The 26245-nt window shown below is 43.8% G+C and overlaps 2 protein-coding genes across 3 annotated transcripts in view; one reads left to right on the forward strand and one right to left on the reverse strand.

Annotated features, from left to right (window-relative positions):
* LOC128832020 (uncharacterized) overlaps positions 1-15821 on the reverse strand; it is a 33290-nt gene extending 17469 nt beyond the window's left edge. The window contains exon 1 of the mRNA XM_054019026.1: positions 15795-15821. The gene's annotated coding sequence lies outside the window, so the exon portion shown is untranslated. The remainder of the gene's footprint in view (positions 1-15794) is intronic.
* Positions 15822-16028: 207 nt separating this feature from the next.
* The window catches only part of DUSP22 (dual specificity phosphatase 22), a 65540-nt gene continuing 55323 nt past the window's right edge, over positions 16029-26245 (forward strand). The window contains exon 1 of one of the 2 annotated variants that reach the window (XM_054018756.1): positions 16029-16373. In XM_054018756.1, coding sequence (XP_053874731.1) covers positions 16353-16373 — 21 coding nt within the window. In that variant the 5' untranslated portion in view covers positions 16029-16352. Of the gene's footprint in view, positions 16374-18255; positions 18488-26245 lie in introns of those variants that run through there. The other variant, XM_054018757.1, reaches the window with a different exon arrangement.

A 26245-nucleotide genomic window follows, 5' to 3' on the forward strand; every position in this document is an offset into this window, starting at 1 on the left:
AAAGTTCTAGGAGGGGAAAGGGGAAGAGAAGGCAAGCTGAGGGGAAGGTCATTGTATTTTATCAATTTTATCTTGGGAGAAATTGGCAAGATCTATTCTTATTTATCATTCATTATGAGGCAGTGCCTAGAAGCCTCAGCCAGGCTGTGTCAGGATTGAGCACTTCCAGATGAGCCTGAGGACTAACCAGGCCAGCCTCCAGGCTGATTAATGAGCTCAGCTGGGTTTAGGGTGACCAGATGTCCCGATATTAGGGGCTTTGTCTTACATAGACAACTATCCCTCTGCCCGCCCCCCCCCCCCCCCAAAAAAAAAAAAGTGTCCTGATTTTTCACACTTGCTATCTGGTCACCCTAGCTGGGTTGTGGTAGGATTGGCTGAAGGCAGTCAAAGAGACCTGATTAAGCTCAGTAGCAGCAGCTGGTTGCCGGCTGCTCAACATTTCTGCTTTGGCCTGTCTTGTTCCTGTCCTTCTCCAGTCCCATGTTCCTTCCTGGTTCCTGCTCCAGCACCTGACTCCAGCTCTGGTTCCTGCTCAGGGTCAAACCTCTGGTTCCAGTTCCTGACACTGGCTCTGACTCTTGGCTCTGCTTCCTGACCCCGGCTCTGGTTTCTGATTTCCAACTTCAGCTCTGACCCTTGGTTCCCAGCTCCACTTCCTGGCCCCCTGAGTCCAGTTCTAACAATTGAGCTGGACCGTCAGCCACCACCTGGACAGGTTGAAGCCCCATTGTACTAGGCACTGTATAAATATAAAGTAAACGACAATCTCTGCCCCCAAAGAACTTACAGCCTAAAGTTGAGCTAGTTTTGTATTTGGAGTTGTGCGCGCAGTCACTTGATGTTTTGATGTGTTTGCATTCTGTCAGATTATTCCTTTCTATAGGTACTGCTCCTCAAAATGCACCAAAATTAATGCAAACAATATTTTGATAGAAAATGGACTTGAACCTGCTCCCATTGATGTCACAGGCAAAAGCCCAATGATTTCAGACCCTACCTCCCAACATCTTATCTTCTTTACGTATCATTGACCTCAGGTGAGAATGAGTTGTGTTTCAGCTTCAAAGCTTAAAATTTCATTTCACTTCTATAATGTCATGTCTTGGTGATTAAAGCTTAATGGTTTCACGCAAGAAATATCATTAAAATAGTCCGTCGTGTAGTTTGCTTTCTCTCCACCTTTCATTTTCAATCAGCACACCAAGGAGCCAAGTGACATCACAACATGGAAAAGAAACTACCCTGTTACATAAAAAGCACTTCTGCAGACTAATTGGAATGAACACTCCTCTTACACAGAAATATTGAAAGGCATCTTTCATTTTATCTTGTTAATACAAAATCAGGAAGTTGCTCTTGCTGTGCGTGCAATTCCCTTCAGTCTGGTCAATTTCAACTCCATTGCTGATAGTGGACAATTGAGGTCCTGATCTTACACTCTTTAGGTACAGCTCTCATTAAAGTCAGTGAGAGCTTTGCCTGAATAGGGACTGTATCATCCAACTCTATAGAACTAATATTAGGATTGAAAAGTAAATAGAGGGATCAGATTTATAAAACTAAATTTGGAGGCACTTGAAATGTTGCAAGTGGAAATGACCCCAAACAATATATTTCAAGTTGAATATGGAAATCACACAAAAATCAGCAAAATCTTTCATAGTGGACCAGAGGGTGAGAAAAGGTTTGGGAAGTTCCACCAAAACCATTTTTTCTGAAGTTTGGTTAAACCCAAACTTGAATTTCCCCCACCCACTCATTTAACACCTGATATTCAAAAGTATTCACAGAAGAAAGTATAAGGAAGATTTTAGTTTCAGCTACATTTTTTATCCTTGCTTGCAGGACCAAAAGTGAATCACAAAAGCTAATCTCAGTTGTCTCTCAGGAACTGGGAATCTCATCTGGAGGCTGCAATGTAACAGGAAATGCATATCACTCAAGACCACATTGAGTATCTTTTTAAAAGGTCAGTGAGTAAAGACTGTTGGTACATTTTTTTAAATTGCACACACAACTTGCATTCATTTATGTTATTATTTTAAAAAAATGGATGAGGTGCAAAATTCTGCTTTCAATTACTCCATGGTAACTGTCATACCCAGAGAAAATATTCAAGCGGCATCAGGGGAGAAAAGCATTATAGTTTTAGTTTGTTTGTATTTTATTACATTATTTGTATTACAATGATGCAATCTTCTACAATCAGCAACAGAGTTGAAATAGACCAGACTGAAGGGAATTAAACACAAAGCAAGAGCAGCTTCCTTATTGCCTTTATAATATTTCTGTGCAAGAAGATCTCTCATTCCAGTTAGTCTGCAGAAGTGCTTTTTATTTAACAGGGTAGTTTCTTTTCCATGTTGTGAAAAGAAGCCCCATGTGGGCTCCATGTTATGCTGATTGAAAGTGAGAGGAGGGGTATGTCTACAGTACAGCTCTAAGTCACCCTATGTTAGGCCAATTTACAGCCACTGCTGTAATTACTGCGGTGGATGATGTCCATACTACCCTCCTTCTGTTGGTGGTGCACATCCTCAGCAGGCTCCCACCGACTGAAAGAGAGCAGATTATGGGGCTGAGAGGCTCTCAACTCTGCGCTGCTCCCTGCCCGGAGCTCAGCTGCCCCCCAGGGCTCTTGGCTCCCCACTCCCAGCTGGGGGGAGAGGCGGGGGAGGGAAGGGGCCAGCTGCCTGGGCTTCTCAGTTCCCTGAGCAGGGAGCCTCCAGGCAGCAGCCCAGCTGGGAGTGCGGAGCCAGGGGCAAGACAGCCAACAGCAAATGTAAGTAATGCAGTGTCTACACATACACTTTGTCGCCCTAACTACTTCAACATAAGCGCTATGCCTCTTGTGGAGGTGGAGTTATGTCAGTGTAGTAGGGCACTTACATCGGCACCAGAAGGCTGTAGTGTAGACACTGATATAATTAGGTCAATGTAAGCTGCCTGACCTAATTGTGTAGAGAGAAATGATGCCTAGAGGTGCCGTGGAGAGAGATGATGCCTAGAGGTGCCAACCAAGAGCGAGGCCCCATTGTTCTTTACAAACACACACTAAAAGCCACTCCCAGCTCCAAAGATTTTACAATCTACACAGACAGACAAAGGGAGGAGGAAATGAAGTAGTATTATTCCCATTTTATAGATGGGAAACTGAGGCCCAGAGACATTACATGACTTCCCCCAGGTCACAGAGTCTGTGCAAAGGTGTGAATTAAACCCAGATCTCCTGAATCCCAGATCCAGTGGCTTAACCACAAGACCATCCTTCTCTCATTTAAAAAAAAAAAAAGCAATATACAAAAATACAGATTGATAGAAAAAGTACTAACATCGAGGGAGCCATCTTCATTTGTAGCCTACCTAGATTAAAGATATTTTTTAAATTTAATATTTTCAACTAACTTGAAGTGTCAGTTGTTTTAGCAAGATGTAAAAGAATATGTAGTAGATATTATACCTTTTTACAATGGAAAGTAGAGAATTAATGATAGTATAGAACAGGAGTTCTCAAACTGGGGGTCAGGACCCCTCAGGGGGTCAGGAGCTGTCAGTCTCCACCCTGAGCTCTGCTTCGTCTCCAGCATTTATAATGGTGTTAAGTATATAAAAAAGTGTTTTTAATTTATAAAGGGGGTCGCACTCAGAGGCTTTCTATGTGAAAGGGGTCATAAGTACAAAATTTTGAGAACCACTGGTATAGAATATCAAGGGCTGCAGAAAGATCACAGAGAGTAAAGATGCATAAGTAGCAGAGATGGTCCCAAATAAAAACTTTGTATCTCTGGATCTCGAGCTTGGATGAGAGTTTTAGCTCTATAGACTGAGCGGAAAGGAAGGATGGGTCTTAGAGATGTTGTATAAGAATTAGACATGGCCTGGATATGTAAGTCTAGAGAGATGAGTAAGTGAAAGATGACACCTAGATTATGAGTCTGAGTGGAAGATAATGGTGACATCTATGGTACGTGAGATAGTGGGGAAGACAGGAGGGGGAAAGATGAAGAGCTTAGTTTTAGTTGTGTTGACCTTAAGTCGTTTCCTTGACAATCAGAAAGATCGGCCACAATTTTAGTTTGGATGGAAGGAGAAAGGTCCAGAGTAGAGTCAGTTCTGTGAGTGGTCAATGTAGACATGATATCTGAAGCTGTTGTCAAACAAGATCACCCAGTTAAAAGTAAAGTTGCGATTCTGTCATGGAGGTCACGGATTCTCTGATTTTCTGCAACCTCTGTGACTTCCGCAGCTGCAGTGGCTGACCCCAAGGCCGCCCTGCCAGCCGCATTGGCCATTGCTGGAGCGACCCTGAGGCCAGCCACACTGGCTGCTGCTTGGGTGGCCCTGGGAGCTGGCCCCGGGGGGCGCCCGAGCATTGGTGGCCCCAAAGGCCATCAGGAGAGTGGTCCCAGGGGGCCTTGGAGCAGCGGCTGCTGGGTGCAGTCAGCCCCCACCGCTGGAGAAGGGGGCCCCCAAAGCAGTGGGTTCTAGGAGCAGAAATTTAGTCCCATTATGGGTATTTATAGTAATAATCAAGGATGGGTCAGGAGCCGTGAATTTTTGTTTATTGCCCGTGACCTGTCCATGACTTTTACCAAAAATACCCATGACTACATCTTAGCCTTAGTGATAATAGATAAGAAGAGAAAAGATAGGGGTCAAGAGTGAATGAAGCTTGGTGGGGCCCCAACAAATGTGAGAAAGCATGATGATTCCTTGAACAAAATCTCTGAAGGAATGATTAGAGATGTAGGAGGAAAACCAGGTGAAAGTGGGGTGTCAAAAGCTGAGGAAGGACAAGATTTTAAGAAGAATACAGTCAGTAGTATCAGTCAGCCAACATGTAGAGAAGAAGTTTGTGCAGGCCATGAAATTTGGCATAGAAAATTTTGAGACTTTGAAAAAGCAGTACTTGTGTGTTCTAGAAATGAGGAAAACAAATTAGCCCTATTTAGGTTTTATTTAAATAGGTACTTCTAGTTTAATGTGGCTCTCTCATAGATGTCACCCATTCCTATGGCTGAACTGCCCCTTTCTCTTACGTGGATTCCTGACTCTGCACATGTGAAATGTTTGGGATCAGATCCACATCAGGATGACTGAAACTTGCTGATGAAGTTCAGAACCACAATTAGAAATGGGGATTGTTTTTAAGATTGAAACTTCGACGTTTCTAACTTAGCCCTGAGTATATTTTGATAGAGGTTCTCCTCAACATTCTGTTTTGTGGATGGTCTCAGGTTTAAAAAACACAGGGCAGAATTTTCAGACGTGCTCAGCATTGGCCTTCAATAACTTCTTCTACTGAATGGTAAAATGTCAAGTGACTTTAATACAAGCAGAATTAGGCCAATACTGTGTGGTTCTGAAAATCCCACTCAGAGATGATTAATGACACTGCTCAGAATATTAGCAGAGATGGAAAAATGTCTAAAATTAATATAATCTAAGATTAGGGGTTATATTTTACAGTCTAGAAATGTGTTTTCTGCGTAGGGGCCAGACCAGCTCAACTTTTTCACACGCATATCACTCTTGCAATGACTCCTATACAACAGGGTAGCAGCACTCAGCCTTTAGCAGCCGAAAAGCCACCACATCATTAAACGAAATTTTGAAAAGCCGCAAATGATTGAAACAATATTCAGAATACCAACAACCATATGTAACAAGTTTATTGCCAAGTAACACCTGAAATATTCATTAAACTGCTAATAATGGTTACAATATGAGCACTTTGACGTAGGGAGAGATCTGACATTCCAGGTTCGCCATTATTTTCCAGAAGTCTGATTCTGTTGACTTTGCTGACACCCATATGTCTGTCTCCATTTGTGTTTTTATTTGAAGTAACAATTTTCTCTCTTCCCAACCATCAAATTAATGCCATGATAGGTCATCACCTGATGCTTCACTCCACCCTGAGAAGAGAGTTGTATGCATGTCTAAGTAGAACCACAAGCTGGTTAAAGTGTGGCTCTACTCTAAAAAGCCACCATGGAAGAACGGCACCTTCTTACTCTACAGAAGCAGTCCCTGCATGCAGGTAGAGCTGGCTGCTCACTTTGGTGCCCAAAGTAAGTTTTTTTTCCCCTGCTTTTTACTCCTGTGAGTCCTCCAGAGCCACATACAGCAAAGGGAAAATGAACTGGATTCCATTCCATCTGGTGCATCAGAAGCAGAGCTGTTGGCTAAATTCCTGTCTGTTTTACATGCTCAAACTCATTGAAGACAATGAGACTATATAGGCATCAGACTGAATCTGAATCCTTCTTGTGTTGTCAGACATCACTTTAGGGCACAAACACCCCTGTTTACCATGCTGTTTCCTGGAATGGCTACCTTGATCTGTTTCTAGCATTTAATTTCTTTCTTTTTTTTTTTTTTTTTAAACAAGGATAGTTTGTTGGTCTATTGCCCTCCCTCAACCTGGAGGCCCAGTGGACTGTTTTTTGTCTGGACCCTACCCTTTGACCCGTCTGGCTTGTGTGGCCCTACCTGGAGTTAAAGCTCCTGCTGGCATACCTCTCAGAGTCCTTGGAACACACAAGCCTTCACACCACATCAAGGTGCCCAGGGAAGGCTAGGCATCAGCAGAGGGCATAATTTGGTTTGCAAACCCTTTATTACAGATGAGGATGTGCGAGAAGGAAAGATTCTATCTTGACTCTTAAACCCCTGGCTGACTTTATATCACTGGCAGTTATAAAAACATCGTATTTGGAAGCTGAACACATTTATTATGCAAACCACTGCGAGATGGCAAACATGATATCTCACTGCCATTGGTACTGAATCATTTTTCAGAATAGAGCTGCACTTTAAATGCTGAATCTTATCTAATCTCTAAAATCTAACACTGCCCTAGGGGACCGCACAATGGAGTAGGTGTTAATGTATGAAAAGATATTTATTTTGGGTCAAGGGGGTGCATGTGAGATATACCTGGAATTAATTCTCAAGGCCTAATCCCCTGAATATAACCATGGTGTTTGAAAGAAAAGCATTGGTGAGTAGAGTTGGTTGGAAAATGGTTTCTCCCTCTCCTTCCATGGAAAATTTGGATAAAAACAACAAAAAAAGTTTTCATGAAAAAATTTCAGTTTTTGTCAGGAAGACCAGGCACATTAGTTTTACCGTGAGGTAAATACACTGAGGTTAACCCCTGGAGAAGGTCTAGGGCTCTTTACCTCACTGTGGTACCTGGTCTTTATTACCTTAGGCTCTCTCATGCATATTAGTTACCCTGAGTTAAAAAAATGCACTTTTTTAACATTGAAGACAATGTCCCTGTTAGCAAATGGCTGATTCAATATACACTGAGGTATTCCATGATCTAGCAATTTCATAAAATGAACCAGAATTCCTAACTTTTACATAGAAAAATTTCCCAAACTGTCAGAGTCCAAACTTTGACTTCATTGGAAGAAAGTGCATGCACCTACAGACAGAATTTGGTTCAGAGACAGCTATTTGTGCTGCTGTCAGGTCTCATCTTGCTTCAGAGAGATGACTTGTCATATTGCTCAGATTGAAGTAGGTCAGTAGACAGTGGTTTTGTGAACTGGTACTTTTAAAGCTCTCTGTTTAAAATCTTGACACTTACTTTGGTACCTAAATAGGAGCTGAGTTCTTTTGAAAATCTGTCCTCTTGTAGCTGTCACTGGAGTGGAATACCCTGTATATAACTTGAAATTGGGCTCACTATATATGGGTTTCTCTATTTCTGGTAAACTGGCAATGGGAAGGCAAGCGTGTTTTTTAAAGACTGTTGCCTGTCTTCCGCATACACAAAGAGAATGTTCTAAAAAAATAAGAGCTTTGAACATTTATGACCTTGAACATTGACTCCTAATCTACAGAGCATTGAACTGGCATGAAAATGTAACATTCCTTGTATTAAAAATAAAGGACTGTAATATTCTACAATTGTAATCCAAAACATTGCAGTAACACTACTATAAGCTGTAGTGTTTTGGAACATAACTGTAGAATACGGTCGTACATTTAGTACATTTTTTTTAAAATATAAGACACTTTAAAAGCACTGATGCAACTTTTCAGTTCTTGTTTAAACCCACTCTTGTCTCTCAGTTTTGAAGCACTATCACTCAGCTCTGGTTTTGTTTCCTAACATCAACTTGCTTTCAGCTGAGCTTTTGTTTTTCAAAGTCTGAGAAACACACCTGTTTAAACAATGAAGAAAATATGAAGGAACTTTTGAAAATGGCTCAGTATCTATTATTTCATAACTGAAACCAAGTCAGGTTTCTTTTGTGTTTTAGCATGATACTGCAAGTCACACAGGAAACCTACCTTCATTTCTATAGTGACTTACTCTAGAATATTTGGTCAGATATTATCAACTATATTAAATAGTAAAATTACTCAGTGCTGGCACCACTCCTAAATATAAATCCATCTATATGTATTATGGTGCTATTCAGATATTAAAAGAGAATAAGATGAGTTTCATTTTCTGCCAGACAGTGACCAATAAAGTAACCATCAAAGCAGGTGAAATAATAATAAATAAGAAAAAAGGATATTGTGAAATTTCCTCACATGTCTACTTTCTTTATTTACAGAAAGATTAGGTCAAGTGATTCTTTTGCTACAATTGTTCTTCTTGGTCTCCATCCTGTTCCTACTGAAATCACACAAAACAAAACTTGCTAAACGTAAGAGGGCCAGATCCTCAGCTAGTGTAAATCCATGTAGCTCTGTTGACTTCAGTGGAGCTACACTGATTCATACCAGCTGGGAATCTAGCCCAAGAGTTTGCACTTTCGTCTCAGGGAAAGGCTTAGGGGCATTTTAAGAGCGATACTATGCTGTGTCTTCTCTGGTGCACCACACAGCTCAGCTGGACTATCAAAACACAAATTCAGTCAAGACATTCCAAGAAGTTTAGTTTCAGTCAAGTTTCCAAGAAGGGGGAAAGTTGTACTTGCTGGTCTAACTTATTTTAGCCATTTCCCAGTTCACCATTTGGCTATACTGAATGGAAGTAGACCACATCTGACTGACTGTAACTTTCCCTTAGTTGTACAAACCTTGTAGATTGCATCAGCATTTCTAAAATCTAAACAAATAAGCAGGGACAGAGAAAAGGACAACCAGATATATTTACTGTATGAAAACAGAATGATCTGATCTGTTTAGAGCTCTCCCCTCTTCAGAGCCCACCATGCAGAGTATTTTCACATGCTACTATGCAGTGAGGTGAAGAAAGCCAAGCAATTGAAAGGAACGTTTGGTGAGACTGTCTCCTGTGTCTTGCCACCCGGCAGTTTGCAGTGTCTTCAAGAAAAACATCTATGTTGCCTACCTGGTGAAAACAATGTGCTATGGGCCTAGTCACAGCTTCTTTTAAGATCTGATTCAAAGAACTTCAGATCATGCTCCTGATGGTTTTGTGCTGATGGGACGTCTGCTACTTGCCAAGCTTCAAAGTAATTTTTTAAATGGTAATTTCAGAAATTGACCTCTGCCCACTCCAAAAGGTTCTTGCACAGGTGTAAACTGAGAGCAGAAAATGGCCTATTATAACAGTATTTTTCCTCTAGAATCCTTGTATAGAATGAACACCAACAGAAACAAATAAATGTTTAGCTTATGAGCAGGGGTAAATTTTGGCATTTCACTCCCACTCAACAATGGGTTATTTATAGTAACTAATCACATACACACATTTCAATATGCTTTTTTAATGTTCTTATCTCCATTGAAAATGTTTAATATTTTGCAAAACCTAGAGTTCCAGAATCCAGTATTTTATTATATTTGAAGAAGATTCTTAATTGATAGAAAATGTGTTACTATTTTTGTAACACTTTGATATCTAATTATGAACGATAAACCGAATTGTTGACAGGACCAGTTATTTTCTTAAATAAGCAGCAAACATGAGATAGATCGGGTAAGTGGATACAGTAAAGTCAAGGCAGTACAAGTCATTGGTTAGAGTTCACTGCTCTAACAGCAATGATCTATTTTTAACATATTCTCTCCACTTGTGCCTCCTCCCTCGCCAAAAACGGCATTTCAAAAATGGAGTAAAATCAGAATATTTAAGGCCTTTTATTTTTAAGTACTGTTTTTCCACATATTTTAACCAAGTAATTTACAACAGTCAAGTAAACCAAGTAGCTGCAAACCATCAGCCATTCCTGTTGAGTTTTCAGATAGATTAATTTTTTAATTGCTTTAGGTACATGTAAACAGAGGTTGCTGAATTATAGCTTTACAGATATGAGAGTGCAGTTATTTGATCCATGGTTGCTATGGCAGCTAACCTACATCTAGATTATCTTGTACATTTCTCCAAAAAGCTTTACAAGTCTGAGCTTTTTTTTTTTTTACATTTACATTCCTCTGACAGCATTTTGATAGACTGCTTGGTTTGTTCCTCCTGTCTGAATTGTCCATTACTTTTTTGTCCAGGTCACTGACCTCTTGTAAGCCTCCTTTATGCCATTTCTGTCTTATGTCCTCAGTTGTGGATTCACCCCATACATCCTGGAATGTCCCCCATGCCACCCACTGGTGGAGAGGATTGGAGGGGGCGGATCAGGGGTGGGGTTAGAGAAGGACTGTGATCCAGCTATTCTGGCCAGCAGGTGCAGCTGTAAGCTGGTTCGCTATAAAATTTAAAGGTCAGAATTTGCTCTCATCAGTTACATGGGGAATGAATAAGAGCAACTCAGCTGATTTTAGTGGAGTTGCTCTAGATTTACGCCAGCATAAATGAGAGCAAAATTTGTGTCTGAATTCTGCTCAGTGGAAACCATCATAATAAACAATAATGCTTACCACTCATATTCAAAGTGCTATGTCTTCTGCAGTGTATTAATAACATAGTATGGGCTAGTATAGTTTTATGTAACTATATATATATTACAGCTATCCAGCAGGAATCCCATAATTTGGTGGGAATGCCCTGGATCCAGCTCTCTCTCCTTTACTGACCACTCCCCCAACCCAATCACTACCAAACCCCTTGTTGTTTATTAATTTGGTTTTAAGCTCAATTTATTTCCGGCAAAACTTTTCGATGTCATAGAATCAGCATTTTCCAGTGGAAAACTGTTTCACTGGAAACGCTTTTTTTTTTTTTTTTTAAATCGTCTTCCTTGCCAGCCCTGCAAAATTAGCCATGAATCCCTTTCATGGAAGCCAGTGCCACTCTTAATCAGTTTCTTTCAGATAAAGGAAGGATGAGGTTGCCTTCTGCCTGTTGTGGAGTGTAAGCACAGCAATACATTGTGGATCAGAAGACAGCAGGCATGGGTTATTTATTTATTTTTCTTTTAAGGGTGTCAAACTCAACCTGCAGTTAAAGCAGATGACTAGATTTTTTTTAAAAAAAGATCAGTTTTGCCATCAGTTTGGCTCTGATTTTTACCCAGATAATTGCCTCAAAGACAGTTGCAGCAATCAGGGAACTTAGTATCACTGAACTTTTGTATGCAATGTCAAAAAGTGGCTATTACTGTGCACGTGCTTCACATGTTCCCTGGCAATACAAAAAAATAGGATTTTTGTGGTTATATGCTATGCTAATATAATGCCACTTCTCAGGAATGCTGAAAGCTATCAGACTCAGCAAGTGCTATTATACCTAGCGAGAGTGTGTGTTTATTCAATGTGATCACCTCAGTATAGATTGCTCTTGACAGTCAAGGTTGTAGTCAATCACAGATTGAATACGATATGATGCTGCTGCAAAAAAAGGCCAATGTTATTCTGAGATGTATTAACAAGAGTGTTGTATATCAGATGTGAGAGATAATTGTTCCGTTCTACTCCGCACTGGTAACGCCTCTGGGAGAACTGTGTCCAATTCTGGATGCCACACTTTAATAAAGATGTGTACAAATTGGTGAATCCAGAGGAGAACAACAAAAATGATCTGAAGTTTAGAAAACATGACCTATGAGGAACGGTTGAAAATACTGGGTTTGTTTAGTTTAGAGAAAAGAAGGCAGAGGAGGGACATAGTTGAAGACAGTTATGTACAAGGTTGTCATAAAGAGGACAGTAATTAATTGTTCTTCGTGTCCACCGGGGGTAGGACAAGAAGTAATTGGCTTAGTTTGCTGAAAAGGAGATTCAGGTTAGATATTAGGAAAAACTGTCTAACTACAAGGATAGTTAAGCACTGAAACAAGTTATTTAAGGAGACTGTGGAATTCCTCTCAATGCAGGATTTTAAGAATAGGTTAGACAAACCCCTATCAGGGAGGGTGTAGGTGTAATTAATTCTGCCTTAGCCACGGGGGATGGACTAGATGACCTCTTGAGGTCTCTTCCAGCCCTATATTTCTAAGATTTATTTTGGCTTTAAAGGCTTGAAAACAATGCATATATTGAACACGATGGATCAGGTCCTCAGCAGGTATAAATCAGCATATGCTCCATTCACTTTAATCATATCTGCTGAGGATCTGGTGGACATGTGTGCAATATACAATAGTTTATTATACAACAACAAAATAAGAAAATAAGTACTAAGAATAACCGGGTAGTGCAAGAGAGAATGGCATAGAGAGATTATGCATCCGAAGAAGTGGGCTGTAGTCCACGAAAGCTTATGCTCTAATAAATTTGTTAGTCTCTAAGGTGCCACAAGTACTCCTGTTCTTTTTGTGGATACAGACTAACACGGCTGCTACTCTGAAACCTGGCATAGAGAGTACACTTATAAAGTTTGTGGATGATACCAAGCTGGAAGGGGGATTAGAAATCAAAGGATCTTGAAAACGGGAGAAATGGTCTGAAATAAATAGGATGAAATTCAATAAAGACAAATGCAAAGTACTAGATTTAAGAAGGAATAACCAATTACACAAATAGAAAATGGGAAATGACTGCATAGGAAAAGGATCTGGGGGTATAGTGGATCACAAACTAAATATTTGTCAATAATGTAATACTGTTGTAAAAAAAGGGAACAGCATTAGCAAGAGTGTTTTAAGCAAGACACGAGAAGTAATTCTTCCTCTCTATTCAGCACTGATAAGGCTTCAACTGGAGCACTGTGTGATGGCCAATTCTGGGCACCTTGCTTCAGGAAAGATGTGAACAAATTGGAGAAAGTCCAAAGGAGAGCAACAAAAATGTTTAAAGGTCTAGAAAACATGTCCGATGAAGAAAAATTGAAAAAACTGGGTTTGTTTAGTCTGGAGAGGAGAAGATGGAGGAGGGACATAAGCATTCAAGTATGTAAAAGGTTGTTATAAAGAGGAGGGTGATAAACTGTTTTTCTTATCCACTGAGGACAGGAAAAGAAGTAATGGGCTTAAACTGCAGCAAGGGAGATTTAGGTTAGACATTAGGAATAACTTTCTAACTGTATCCATAGTTAAGCACTGGAACAAATTACCTAGGGAGGTTTTGGAATCTCCATCATTGCCAGTTTTTAAGAACCGGTTAGACAAACACGTGTCAGGGATGGTACAGAATGCAGGGAACTGGAATAGATGACCTACCAAGGTCCTTTCTAGTTCTACATTTCTATATTATACTCCGGGGGAAATTCTGCAACAAAAAAATTAAAAATTCTGCGCACGATATTTTAGAATTCTGCAAAATTCTGCATATTTTATTTGTCAAAATAGCACAATATAATCATGCCAGTTTCAATTATTTTGGTAATTTATTTCAAAATACCTGTCAGCAAGTATGTTTGTAACAATACAGACAACGAAAAAGATTCAGAAAATGTTTTTTTGACAAATAGATTCCTTATTAAGCATATTAATACCAAACTTGATGTATCTTTGTTGACAGCGATCTTCTGTTTCAGTGAAACTAAATGTTTCATGTAAAGAAAATCATTATACAAAAGTATGTTATACAAAAGTATTGTAACGACCTGGCCTAAAAGGAGGCTACCATCCTTAAGGACTGTTTTGTGTCTGTCATGTCTTGTCCAAGTTCAAACTTCTATGTGTATTGTAAGGTTTTTGGGTCATGCCACTGTAACGGGAGGGGGGTTGGTGAGTTGTGGTAGTTTAATTGTAGGATAGCCAGTGGTTAGCATGGGGAAGGGAGACCGAGGATAAATTGTGTGTGTGTGTGTGTTGGGTCCTGTACGTGGTTTGCCAGCCAATACCCATTCATCTCTGGAGGTGGTATGCACGCGGAGCGGAGGGGGATGGGTTCAGGCTGGCAGGGAATACATAAGGTTTTTACTTTGAACCTTGCTGCTCACACAGCAGTAGTGCTCATGTGTGTGCAAAGACATTACGTGTATATGTAACTAATACATTTGAAATGCAAAACCAGAAAAAAAACATTTTGGTGGAAGTCACAAATTCTGCATGAAAATATAAAATGTTGTGGGGAACATTAATTCTGTGCAAATTCTCCATTGTGCAGTGGTGCAGAATTCCAGGAGAGGTAATATTATAGCAAACGGCAATTAATTTCTTTTGAGCCTACATTTCACAAAAATAGTGTAATAAAATACATTTGGGGGAGCATTGCCAATGAAATATTCAAGACAGTTCCTATTCTCCATTGGTTAAGTAGCTCTTTGGTATTATTTAGGCACAAGGGTGGGGAGGAGTGAGGTACTAAGTACTGCACAGAGACCAATTTATGCTCTTCTCCTTCAACAGAACTGCTGTCATCAGAAAACGACATAAGGAATAACACCGTAGGGCATTTAGACAGTTGTCATGACTATATTAAAGCAGTTATTCTCAAACTTTCCAAACAACTGTGCCAGTTTATCAGACTAAGGGCTTAATTCTGTTACCATTGAAGTCAATGGAACTTCTGGTTTTGACTTCAACAGGAGCAGGATCAAACTCTAAGACCTTAGCTATACCAGCCATTGCCTCCATTTAATTTTCATCTCCCCTTTAATTGTGCACATATTAAACAACTAGGGAGCTTGTTGTCAGCAGTTCAGGATCCATGCTTTCAGGCAGAGTCAGTGGGTGCACAGTTTACAGGGGCTATTCAAAAATGGTGTGAAATGAAGTCGGAAGCCCATGGAATGATGGGAGGGAAAGAACTGCATCTTGGGATGGAGAGCACCCCTCCCCCCCATGATGCCCTGCAATCTGTTCTCAGAGCTCCCAGCAGCAGAGGGTGGTGAGTTGCAGAGGGGAATAGGTACCCACAATGCAAGAGCACCTGAGCAACTGAGGACACGGTCTGCCACGAGGAACGTTGTGTGGGCATGCACAATGCATGTAATTAAAGCGACTTATGATTGTTGAGGTAACTTAAGTCAGCTTAACTTTGGAGCGTAGATATGTCCTAAGGCCTGGTCTACGCTACAAAAATAGGTTGACCTCACAGCACGGCTCAGGGCTGTGAACAATTTCACACTGTGCGTGACACTTAAGCAGCCCCAAGCTTGCGTCAACCTAGCCACCACCTCTCTGAGATGTGGATTTACTACCGCAACAGAAGAACCCCTTCCGTTGCGGTAGTGTCTACATTACAACCCTACTGGGAATACAGGCAGATCTTGGAAAAGCCGGGATGTGGGGGGCACAGGGGGCTTACAGAGACCCTAGTCCTTGGAAACCACTGTACAGATCAGCATAAAGCTGTCAGCAGCGGTTTCCTGGCACAAGGCCCTGAATAGAAGGGTTTTTTTTTTCCTGTTTTTCTTTTTTTAAAACCAAGCCTGATTTGCATAAACGGCAAGAAATAGGTTTGATTATTTCAATGTGGCAACTTGTGTTATTTTGGCCCTGGCTGCTGAGAAACCAAACAACCTCCCGCCTCATCCCACACACCCGTAGCCCCAGCCGCCGCCGCTTACTCACCCTTCCAGGAATGAGAGTGGGCAGGACGCACCCTAGTCTCTCTCCGCGTGTGCTAAAGGCGGAGGAGGGCTGGGGTCGCTTTGCACGGCGGGACCTGTAGTTTTCTCAGGCGGGTCTCGGCGGGGGGAGCCGGCAGCGGCGGAACTACAAGCCCCAGGGCAGCCTGCGAGCGGGAGGGGGAGCTTCCTAGGCGTTTGGTTCTATTCACACGTGGGGGTGGCGAGCCCTGCAAACAGAAGGGCGAGAGCCGAGAGGTGGTTCCTGGCAATGGAGCCCTGGTGACTAGTTCAGCTGTTCTCCCATGCAGCGAGGTCTAGGGGCAGCCGAGCGGAAAACCTCCTCTGCTCACAAGGCATCTAGGAGAAAAGCCTAGCCACGCTGGGGGCAGAGATGATCCTGCGCGCTCCAGCTAAGAATTGAGAGTAAACCCCTTACCCCATACACACTCTCATCACAGGGCAAACACTTTCCCATGCACATTGACCTGCAGCGTGCAAGCAAGCTTAGCCTGCTGCCAAGCGTTCTCCCGTGGTACTAAAGTTCAGTCCGCTTAGAGCCATGGGGAATGGGATGAACAAGGTAATGCTGCTGCTTATTGTTATTCTTTGTGTGCATGTGCGTCGGGGTGTGCAGGGCTCCTCAGGATCGAAAAGCTGCTGTATAGATAAATCCACCGCCGCCCCACAAGCCTGCCCTCCCCCTCCCTGCTTTGTTTTGTAGTAAACATCCTTGTACAATGAGGGGTAAAGAGCCGTTGCTACAGGAGTTTATGGACAGATGAGGTCAAATGAGGTTTTTCTGCCTAACTTTAATTTTGGCTTTTGGGGAAGGGAAGGAGATGATGGCTGAAATTCCCCCTGGGGGCGCGTTTCCTGGTTAGCAATCTGCAGCTGCCATGCATGCACGATGATTTGGTTTTAGCTGGTACTAAGTAGATCTTTCTCCCTTCCTCGCCCTGCAAAATACATTTGCTTTAGACTAGTTTAGCAAAGTGGGAGAGCTAGATAATTCTACTCCCGATCCCTGAGCCCTCACGCGCCTTTATAAGACTGCTGCCCACATGACTAGTATTCAGGGCGTATATGTATATTTCTCGGTTGTCGTTTCCTTGTTGTATGTGTGTGTGTGTTTCTCGGTTTTGCACGAGAAGACGGAAATGTCTCAGGCAGCCAGAGTCCTTACAGCTACCTAGATGTTCAAGAAGTATTCTGGGCAGTGGGCACCCCCTTTAAAACCATCCATCACGCAGAGCGGTAGGAAGATCAAGATGTCAGACTTGTTGGAAGCTACTGGAGGAAAATAAATGGCGTTCTTTATGTTTCGCAGTCTCCTAGGCATCTAACAGTTTCACAGTTACCTTTCCCCCTCACCTCCCCTTGAGTCAGTCTCAGGACATGTTGTGTTATACCACATGCCTTGAAGAAGCCAAGTCAAAAACCTTTATCGTGATTGTTGTGGTTCTTGGCTCTTTTGCTGTATTATTTGTTTTCTTAAGTGGGTTTTTGGGTGTATCCTTTAAGAAATATTTGAATTTCTATAACTATCAGGATTTTCCTAGCTGATACCATTCAGCATAGAGGAATCTGGATGTCTCTTTCTTTTCTCTTCCAGCATCAGCTCTTTTTGTGTTCAGACACTTGTTTAATGCAAGTTAATTAGATTTTCAAACTAACATATGGAGACTGATTGTTCCCTGATTACTATAGGGAGAAGATTTAACACACTCCTGGTTTTTCTTTTGCCTCAGACTTACTATTGGGAGTGTCAAGGATCCCACTTTTTATGTATCTCTGTCCAGCACTTCAGGGCCATATGACTGAACATGAGGCTGGGAGCCAGGATTTCCTGGCTCTGACACTGACTTGCTGCGAGGTCTTGGGCAAATCGCTGAGGACCTGATCCTGGGCCCATTGATGTTAATGGATGCAGGATCAGAGCTTTAACCTCTCCACATTTGTTTTCCTGTTTGCAAAATGGGAATAACAACACATACCTGCCTTATCTGAGATTTTGGGGAAGTGTGGTCAATTTAAAATCAATTATGGATCTCCCTCTGCCTTATTTGGGCTATTTAGGACATAACCTTCTAATTACTTTGCTTTTGCAGATGGTGGGTGGTCAGCACTTTTTGAAAAGCAGATCCATTTTAATATATCTCAAATTGGGTACCCAAAAATGGAGGTGCCCAAAATCCAGAGTCATTTTTGAAGAATTTGGGTGCTGGTTTTATTCTTAGAATCATTAGAATGTGGCACCAAGCATATTGCCTTTTCTGTCAGTCTTGTGAGCCAGCAGTAACACAAGGGATTAAGAGAGGCTTGGAATCATCAAAGCTGATTGTTGGATGCATGTGCCCCCCTGAGTCATCAATGCCTCTCCGTACCAGTGACATTAGTTGGTAATTTGAGTGCTTCTTGCAGTGTAGCCATATATGATGGAGACTGCAGAGGGACATGACTTGAGCAGCTCATCAGCTAGTGGATTATTTCAATTAGGAGAATCTCTTTGTACTGAAGCCAAGAGAGGATTAATTGTTGCTCCTAATGGTCCAGGAATGGAAAAGCTCCAGAGACTGCTACAGCTGCTGTTGGTTCTTGAGCCCTTGTCACTGTTGTGTGTTCTAGTCATGAGTGCAGTGGGGTTCCTATGTTTTTTGTTTAATTAGAAATGTGGTATACATGGACTTCATGGTAGTAAGTGTACCTGATTTTATATGGGTTTTGGGGCTTATAGAAAGGCTTGCAGAGGACTGGGACACTTTTTGTCTGTTACACCGTGTGCTACCCATTTTAGCAAAAAGAGCTGTGTTTGTTGTTCTCAAGCCCGGCACCTAGTCATCCACCGGATTCTTCCAAAGTAAATTGAAAGCATTTGTTCATAATATTATTCCCATGCAACACAACTATGGGGAAATGGCTGGCTAGCAAGCCCTCTCTGACTGCAAATTCACCACTTAACTGCAATTAATTTTCAGTGCTTTCTGTCTTTAACCTCTTCAGTTGAGGGCTAAAATCGTGCAGATCTTTTCCTTCACTTAGCCTATCTTCCATCACAGTAGTTTCTAGAGATCTTTCCTACTCCAGTCAGAAATGGTTCCAGTGATGGGCTTTCCACCATTTCCGTGGGAAGACTATTCTGCAGTCCAACTGATCTGATTGCTAGAGTTTTTCTTAATAGTCTACATTTTCCTTTTCTTGGGCCTGGTCTACACTACGGGTTTAGGTCGACTTTAGCAGCGTTAAACCGAATTAAGCCTGGACACGTCCACACAACGAGGCCCTTTCTTTCGAATTAAAGGGCCCTTTAAACCGGTTTCTTTACACCACCTCCGACGAGGGGATTAGCGATAAAACCGGCCTTTGCGGGTCGGAATTGGGGTAGTGTGGACGGAATTCGATGTTATTGGCCTCCGGGAGCTATCCCACAGTGCTTCATTGTGACCGCTCTGGACAGCGCTCTCAACTCAGATGCACTGACCAGGTAGACAGGAAAAGACCCGCGAAGGTTTGAATTTCATTTCCTGTTTGCCCAGCGTGGAGAGCACAGGTGACCACGCAGAGCTCATCAGCACAGGTAACCGTCATGGAGTCCTCCCAGGATCGCAAAAGAGCTCCAGCATGGACCGAACGGGAGGTACGAGATCTGCTCGCCATATGGGGAGATGAAGCAGTGATAGCTGAACTCCGTAGCAGTAAAAGAAATGGAAAAGTATTAGAAAAGATCTCCAAGGCCATGAAGGACCGAGGCCATAACAGGGACACACAGCAGTGCCGCGTGAAAATTAAGGAGCTAAGGCAAGCCTACCACAAAGCCAGAGAAGCAAACGGAAGGTCCGGGGCAGAGCCGCAAACTTGCCGCTACTACGCGGAGCTGCATGCGATCCTAGGGGGTGCAGCCACCACTACCCCAACCGTGTGCTATGACTCTCTCACTGGAGAAACACACAGGGAAGACGGTTCGGGGAACGAGGAAGATGACGATGGAGGTACTGTAGGTAGCTCACAGCAGCAAGGAAGCGGAGAAACCGGTTTCCCCAACAGCCAGGATATGTTTGTGACCCTGGACCTGGAACCAGTAACCCCCGAACTCACCCAAGACCCTCAGGGCACACAGGAGACCTCTGGTGAGTGTAACTTTGTAAATATTTGTAAACATTACAAAAAAAAAGCAAGCAAGTCTGTTAACGTGTATGGGGATGGGGCGGAAATCCTCCAGGGACATCTCCAGAAAGCTCTCCTGGTTGAAATGGGGTGATTTTATTAAGGGGGACATTCAGAGGCGCCCGTTCCTGCTCTTCTGACCAGAAATGTTCCCCGCTGTTAACCACGCGGTGGGGGGGAGGGGTGAAGTGATCATCCCAGAGAATCGTGTGTGTGTGTGTGGGGGGGGGTGGTTTACTTGTGTTTGTGCCGCATGTTAACCGGGAAACCGCAGCCCCCTCCTTTTACATTGAAACCCCATTTTAAATGGACAACCCAATTCATCCTTGATATGGGAAATGCGCTGCTGTTTGCAACCTTTCCCGCATGTTAAGAAGGTTAAAAAAGCCAAAACACTGTGGCCTACGATGGCTGCCTGCAAGCCGAAATATGCGACCTTGTAATGAAAGAGTGTACCCATTGTTCCCTAAAATGTGTCCTTTTTAACCACCTCTCCCTTCTCCTCCACCAGCTGCAAATGTTTCTCCTTCGCAGAGGCTCGTGAACATTAGAAAGAGAAAACGTAAGACGAGGGACGAGATGTTCACGGAGCTGCAGATGTCCGCCCAGGCTGATAGAGCACAGCAGAATGCGTGGAGGCAGTCAATGACGGAGATGAGAAAAGCCCAATATGAACGAGAGGAGAGGTGGCGGGCTGAATCGCGGGAAGAACAGAGCAAGTGGCGGGCTGAAGACGATAGGTGGCGTCAGCTTGCAGACAGACGGCAAGAGGCAATGCTCCGTCTGCTGGAGCATCAAAGTGATATGCTCGAGCGTATGGTTGAGTTGCAGGAAAGGCAGCAGGAGCAGAGACCGCCGCTACAGCCCCTGTGTAACCAACAGCCCTCCTCCCCAAGTTCCATAGCCTCCTCACCCAGACGCCCAAGAACACGGTGGGGGGGCCTCCGTCCACCCAGTCACTCCACCCCAGATGATCGCCAAAGCATCAGAAGGCTGGCCTTCAATAAGAGTTAAAGTTTTAAAATGCAGTGTGTCCTTTTCCATCCCTCCTCCCCCACCCATCCCAGGCTACCTTGGCAATTATCCCCCTACCTCTGTAAGGAACTAATAAAGAATGCATGAATGTGAAAAAACAATGACTTTATTGCCTCTGCAAGGGGGAGGGGAGGGTGGGGTGGGGTGGTTGGTTTACAGGGAAGTAGAGTGAACCGGGTCGGGGGGGGGGGTTGGAGGGTTCATCAAGGAGAAACAAACAGAAGTTTCACACAGTAGCCTGGCCAGTCACAAAACTCGTTTTCAAAGCTTCTCTGATGCGCACCGCGCCCTGCTGTGCTCCTCTAACCGCCCTGGTGTCTGGCTGCGCGTAATCAGCGGCCAGGCGAGTTGCCTCAACCTCCCACCCCGCCATAAAGGTCTCCCCCTTACTCTCACAGATATTGTGGAGCGCACAGCAAGCAGCAATAACAATAGGGATATTCTTTTCGCTGAGGTCTGAGCGAGTCAGTAAGCTGCGCCAGCGCGCTTTTAAACGTCCAAATGCACATTCCACCACCATTCGGCACTTGCTCAGCCTGTAGTTGAACAGGTCCTGACTCCTGTCCAGGCTGCCTGTGTACGGCTTCATGAGCCATGGCATTAAGGGGTAGGCTGGGTCCCCAAGGATCACGATAGGCATTTCAACATCCCCAATGGTCACTTTCTGGTCCGGGAAGAAAGTCCCTTCCTCCAGCTTTCGAAACAGAGCAGAGTTCCTGAAGACGCGAGCATCATGTACCTTTCCCGGCCATCCCACGTTGATGTTGGTGAAACGTCCCTTGTGATCCACCAGGGCTTGCAGCAGCATTGAAAAGTACCCCTTGCGGTTTACGTAGTCGGTGGCTTGGTGCTCCGGTGACAAGATAGGGATATGGGTTCCGTCTATGGCCCCGCCACAGTTTGGGAATCCCATTTCAGCAAAACCATCCACTATTGACTGCACGTTGCCCAGAGTCACTACCCTTGCTATCACCAGGTCTTTCATTGCCCTGGCAAATTGGATCACAGCAGCCCCCACCGTAGATTTGCCCACTCCAAATTGATTCCCGACTGACCGGTAGCTGTCTGGCGTTGCAAGCTTCCACAGGGCTATCGCCACTCGCTTCTCAACTGTGAGGGCTGCTCTCATCTTGGTATTCTGGCGCTTCAGGGCAGGGGAAAGCAAGTCACAAAGTTCCATGAAAGTGGCCTTACGCATGCGAAAGTTTCGCAGCCACTGGGAATCGTCCCATACCTGCAGCACGATGCGATCCCACCAGTCTGTGCTTGTTTCCCGGGCCCAGAATCGGCGTTCCACGGTATCAACCTGCCCCAGTGACACCATGATTTCCACATTGCTGGGGCCTGTGCCTTGTGAGAGGTCTATGGCCATGTCAATTTCCTCATCACTCTCGTCGCCGTGCTGCAATCGCCTCCTCGCCTGGTCCGGGTTTCGCCTTGGCATGTTCTGGCTCTGCATATACTCCAGGACAATGCGCGTGGTGTTCATAGTGCTCATAATTGCCGCGGTGATCTGAGCGGGCTCCATGATCCCAGTGCTAGCTATGGCGCCTGGTCAGAAAAAAGGCGCGAAAGTAGTATCTGATGGACCAGGAGAAGGAGGGCGGGAGGGAGGGAGGGAGGGAGGGAGGGCCAAGTGACGACATGGCGTACAGGTACAGGAACAGGGAGAAACACAAACAACTGTCACACAGAATGGTCCCCCCAAAGATTAAACTGGAAACCCTGGGCTTAGCAGGCCGTTGATTTCACGGAGGAAGGGGAAGCAAATGAACACAGAATAAATCTATTTTTTACATCTTAAGGTGGCAGCCGACGCTGCAGCATGAGTGACAGCCATACCAGTATGATGATGATGGGTACCAATCATAATATACCATCATCTGCCAAAAGGCAAGGGGCTGCTGCTGTGTAGCAATGCAGCCCCATGTCTGCCAGCCCCACGTCCGCCAGCACCCAGCATCGCCCTCGGCCTCTTCTGGGTGCTTAGCAGACAATATTGGGCAATTGGCAGAAAATAGTACATTATGACTGGTAACCGTCATCATCGAGACAGTAGCATGTCTGCCCAGGTGGCCATGATTGACAGCCACTCCAGTACGACGACGACGGGTACCAGTCATAATATACCATCGCCTGGAAGGGGCTGGTGCAATGCAGCCCTACGGCTGCCAGCCCCACGGCTATCACTCATGCTACACCGTCTACTGCCAAAAGGCAGTTAGCAGCTGCTGCTGTGTAGCAATGCAGTCCCACGTCTGCCGGCACCCAGAGGACATATGGTGACGGTGAGCTCAGCTGTGCTGAGCGGGCTCCATGTTGTCTGCACAGGTAACCCAGGTAACCCAGGTAAAAAGGCGCGAATCTATTGTCTGCCGTTGCTGTGACGGGGGAGGGAGGGGCCTGACGACATGTACCCAGAACCGCCCGCGACACTGTTTTGCATCATCCGGGCATTGGGATCTCAACCCAGAATTCAAAGAAAAGGCGTGAACCGCTTCGCGGCTCGAGCTGTGGCGCAAACGTAGTATCTGACGGCCTAGGGGAAGGAGGGAGGGGGGCCGAGTGACGACATGGCGTACAGGCACAGGGAATTAAAATAAAGAACGGTGGCTGTGCATCAGGGAGAGACACAAACAACTGTCACAGACTGGTCCCCCCCAAAGATTAAACTGAAAACCCTGGGTTTAGCAGGCCGTTGATTTGACGGAGGGAGGGGGAAGCAAATGAATACAGAGAAAATCTATTTTTTACATCTTAAGACGACGGTGCAGCGTGACTGATAGCCCTCGGCATCTTTCTGGGTGCTTGGCAGCAAATACGGGGCGGTGTATGACGATGGTCTTCAGGCCTATTGCACGAGCTGCTGCTCAGGGAAGACTCTGCTAATGTGCGATGACCCGACTTGTAATAGGCCGGCTAACAGTCATAATACACCATTTACTGCCAAAAGGCAAGCCCCACGGCTGCCAGCACCCAGATCGCCGATGAAGGCTACCAGTCTACTGCACCGTCTACCGCCAAAAGGCAGTTAGCAGCTGCTGCTGTGTAGCAATGCAGTCCCACGTCTGCCGGCACCAAGAGGATATATGGTGACGGTGAGCTCAGCTGTGCTGAGCGGGCTCCATGTTGTCTGCACAGGTAACCCAGGTAACTAACCCAGATAAAAGGGCGCGAATCTATTGTCTGCCGTTGCTGTGACGGGGGAGGGAGGGGCCTGACGACATGTACCCAGAACCGCCCGCGACACTGTTTTGCATCATCCGGGCATTGGGATCTCAACCCAGAATTCCAAGGGGCGGCGGAGACTGCGGGAACTGTGGGATAGCTGTGGGATAGCTACCCATAGTGCAATGCTCCGGAAGTCGACGCTAGCCTCGTACTGTGGACGCGGTCTGCCGACTAGAGCACCTAGAGCATTTTATTGTGTGGACATACACAATCGGCTGTATACAACCGATTTCAATAAAACCGGCTTCTATAAATTCGAACTAATTTCGTAGTGTAGACATACCCTTAATCTAACTCCTTATGCTTTATCTCTGAATTTGGTTTTAGTTCAAGGTTCATGTTGATTTCTGTGTTTCAAAATCATGCAGGACCTTAGAAACCCCCTCGTCTTCATTTTGAAGTTTGGCAGCTGAGATCAGATGGGAGATAACGCTCGAACGGATATAACTTAGATGTATTTATCTGAGAGCAAGGTATTCTTAATGAAAGGCATTCTCAGCGAAGAGCCTTCCACTGGGATTCACTCCCTTGTCTGATACCCCGTAGATCAATTAACTGTATGTTGCAACATCTTTTTATTCACTCAGGCTTTCTTGAAGGGATGATGTAAGTCTCAGTATTTCATGGGGGAAGGTTCTTTTAGTGGCATTGTTAAAATGGCAACTGGGATTTATTAGTGTTTAATTGTTATTACAAGATCATTAAGCACATGAATATAAGTGCCCTATATAAATTGCATTTAATAAAGAGGATAATGTATAAGAAATATAAATCAATCTAGAGAGTTACAGCTGATGTAAATAGTTCCAGGGAAATCAATTGACCTATGTCAATTTGCATCAGGTGAAGATCTGGTCCATCAACCTATGTGACTTTCCTGTGAGGCTTAGTGAAATAGGCTAATCCTCTTGTTCTTGCCTTGCATCACGTTATCTTCTCATAATCTCTGCACAAAACCCATTAAACTGCAGTGAATTTCCATGGATTGCTTAATAGATATTAGTCAAAACAACTTTATGCAGTAAGTTATGTTAATATAGTCTGAGAGTATGTGTCTATTTAGAAAATAATGGGGCATTCAGACATCCACTTAAAAGATTTATGTATCTAAAGAATTACTAGGATGTTGATAAGTATCAGTAGCTCTGTCTTAGAAGGGCTCTGCCATCACAATATTTATTCTTTTAACTTTTCCATTAATGCAATTAAGAATCAATGACTGACTTAGATGTTCTTGGTGATTAGTGGCAAAGTAAAGATCTTGTCCATGGTTGTATTTACTAAATAAAATTTGCTTCATATTGTATTTCAGCTCATATGAAGAGTTCTTGTTTTATTCACAAAGCAGTGGTTGAAAAGTTCATGATATAGCCACCCTTCTCCCCCCCGCCCACATTCCCACTCTTCTCTCACACATAAACACCCATCCATCACTCTTCATGTGGTTCTAATCCTCCCTTCTCCATAGTCTGAAATTGCACTTGCTGAAGTCAGTGTGAGATGACAGAGCTGACAGTTCCCAACCATAGCATAGTGCTGAAACATTAGTAAGCACTTTAGGAAGAGTCACTTTTTTCCAGGGAGCTTTCCCCCTTGGTAAGGTTTCATTCTTTTAGAATGATTCCTGAGACAGCCTCTTCCTTGCAAGTCATTTTAATTTCCTTTATTAGTTTCATAATGCACAAATACACACTTCTGGTTTTTTCCACCTTCACTGAGGACATCATATTTAAAGAGCATCTTCCTTTTTATCCCTCCTCCAGTCTGTCCCTCTACCCAGTCTTGGCATTTTCTCTTTACCACCATTAGAAACCATAATGATTAGAATATAAACTCGAATCTTCTTTTGGGAATATACGCTTGGTATATAAATGCTGCAGTACAGTCTAAAATATTATAGCATCATACAGTGTTACTGTGATATTTGAGTTCACTGCTACACATATGGAATATTGCATTTGTACACCTCTACCCCGATATAACCCTGTCCTCGGGAGCCAAAAAATTTTACCGCATTATAGGTGA

Source organism: Malaclemys terrapin, chromosome 2 (assembly GCF_027887155.1).
Source record: "Malaclemys terrapin pileata isolate rMalTer1 chromosome 2, rMalTer1.hap1, whole genome shotgun sequence".
Classification (NCBI taxonomy): domain Eukaryota; kingdom Metazoa; phylum Chordata; order Testudines; family Emydidae; genus Malaclemys; species Malaclemys terrapin.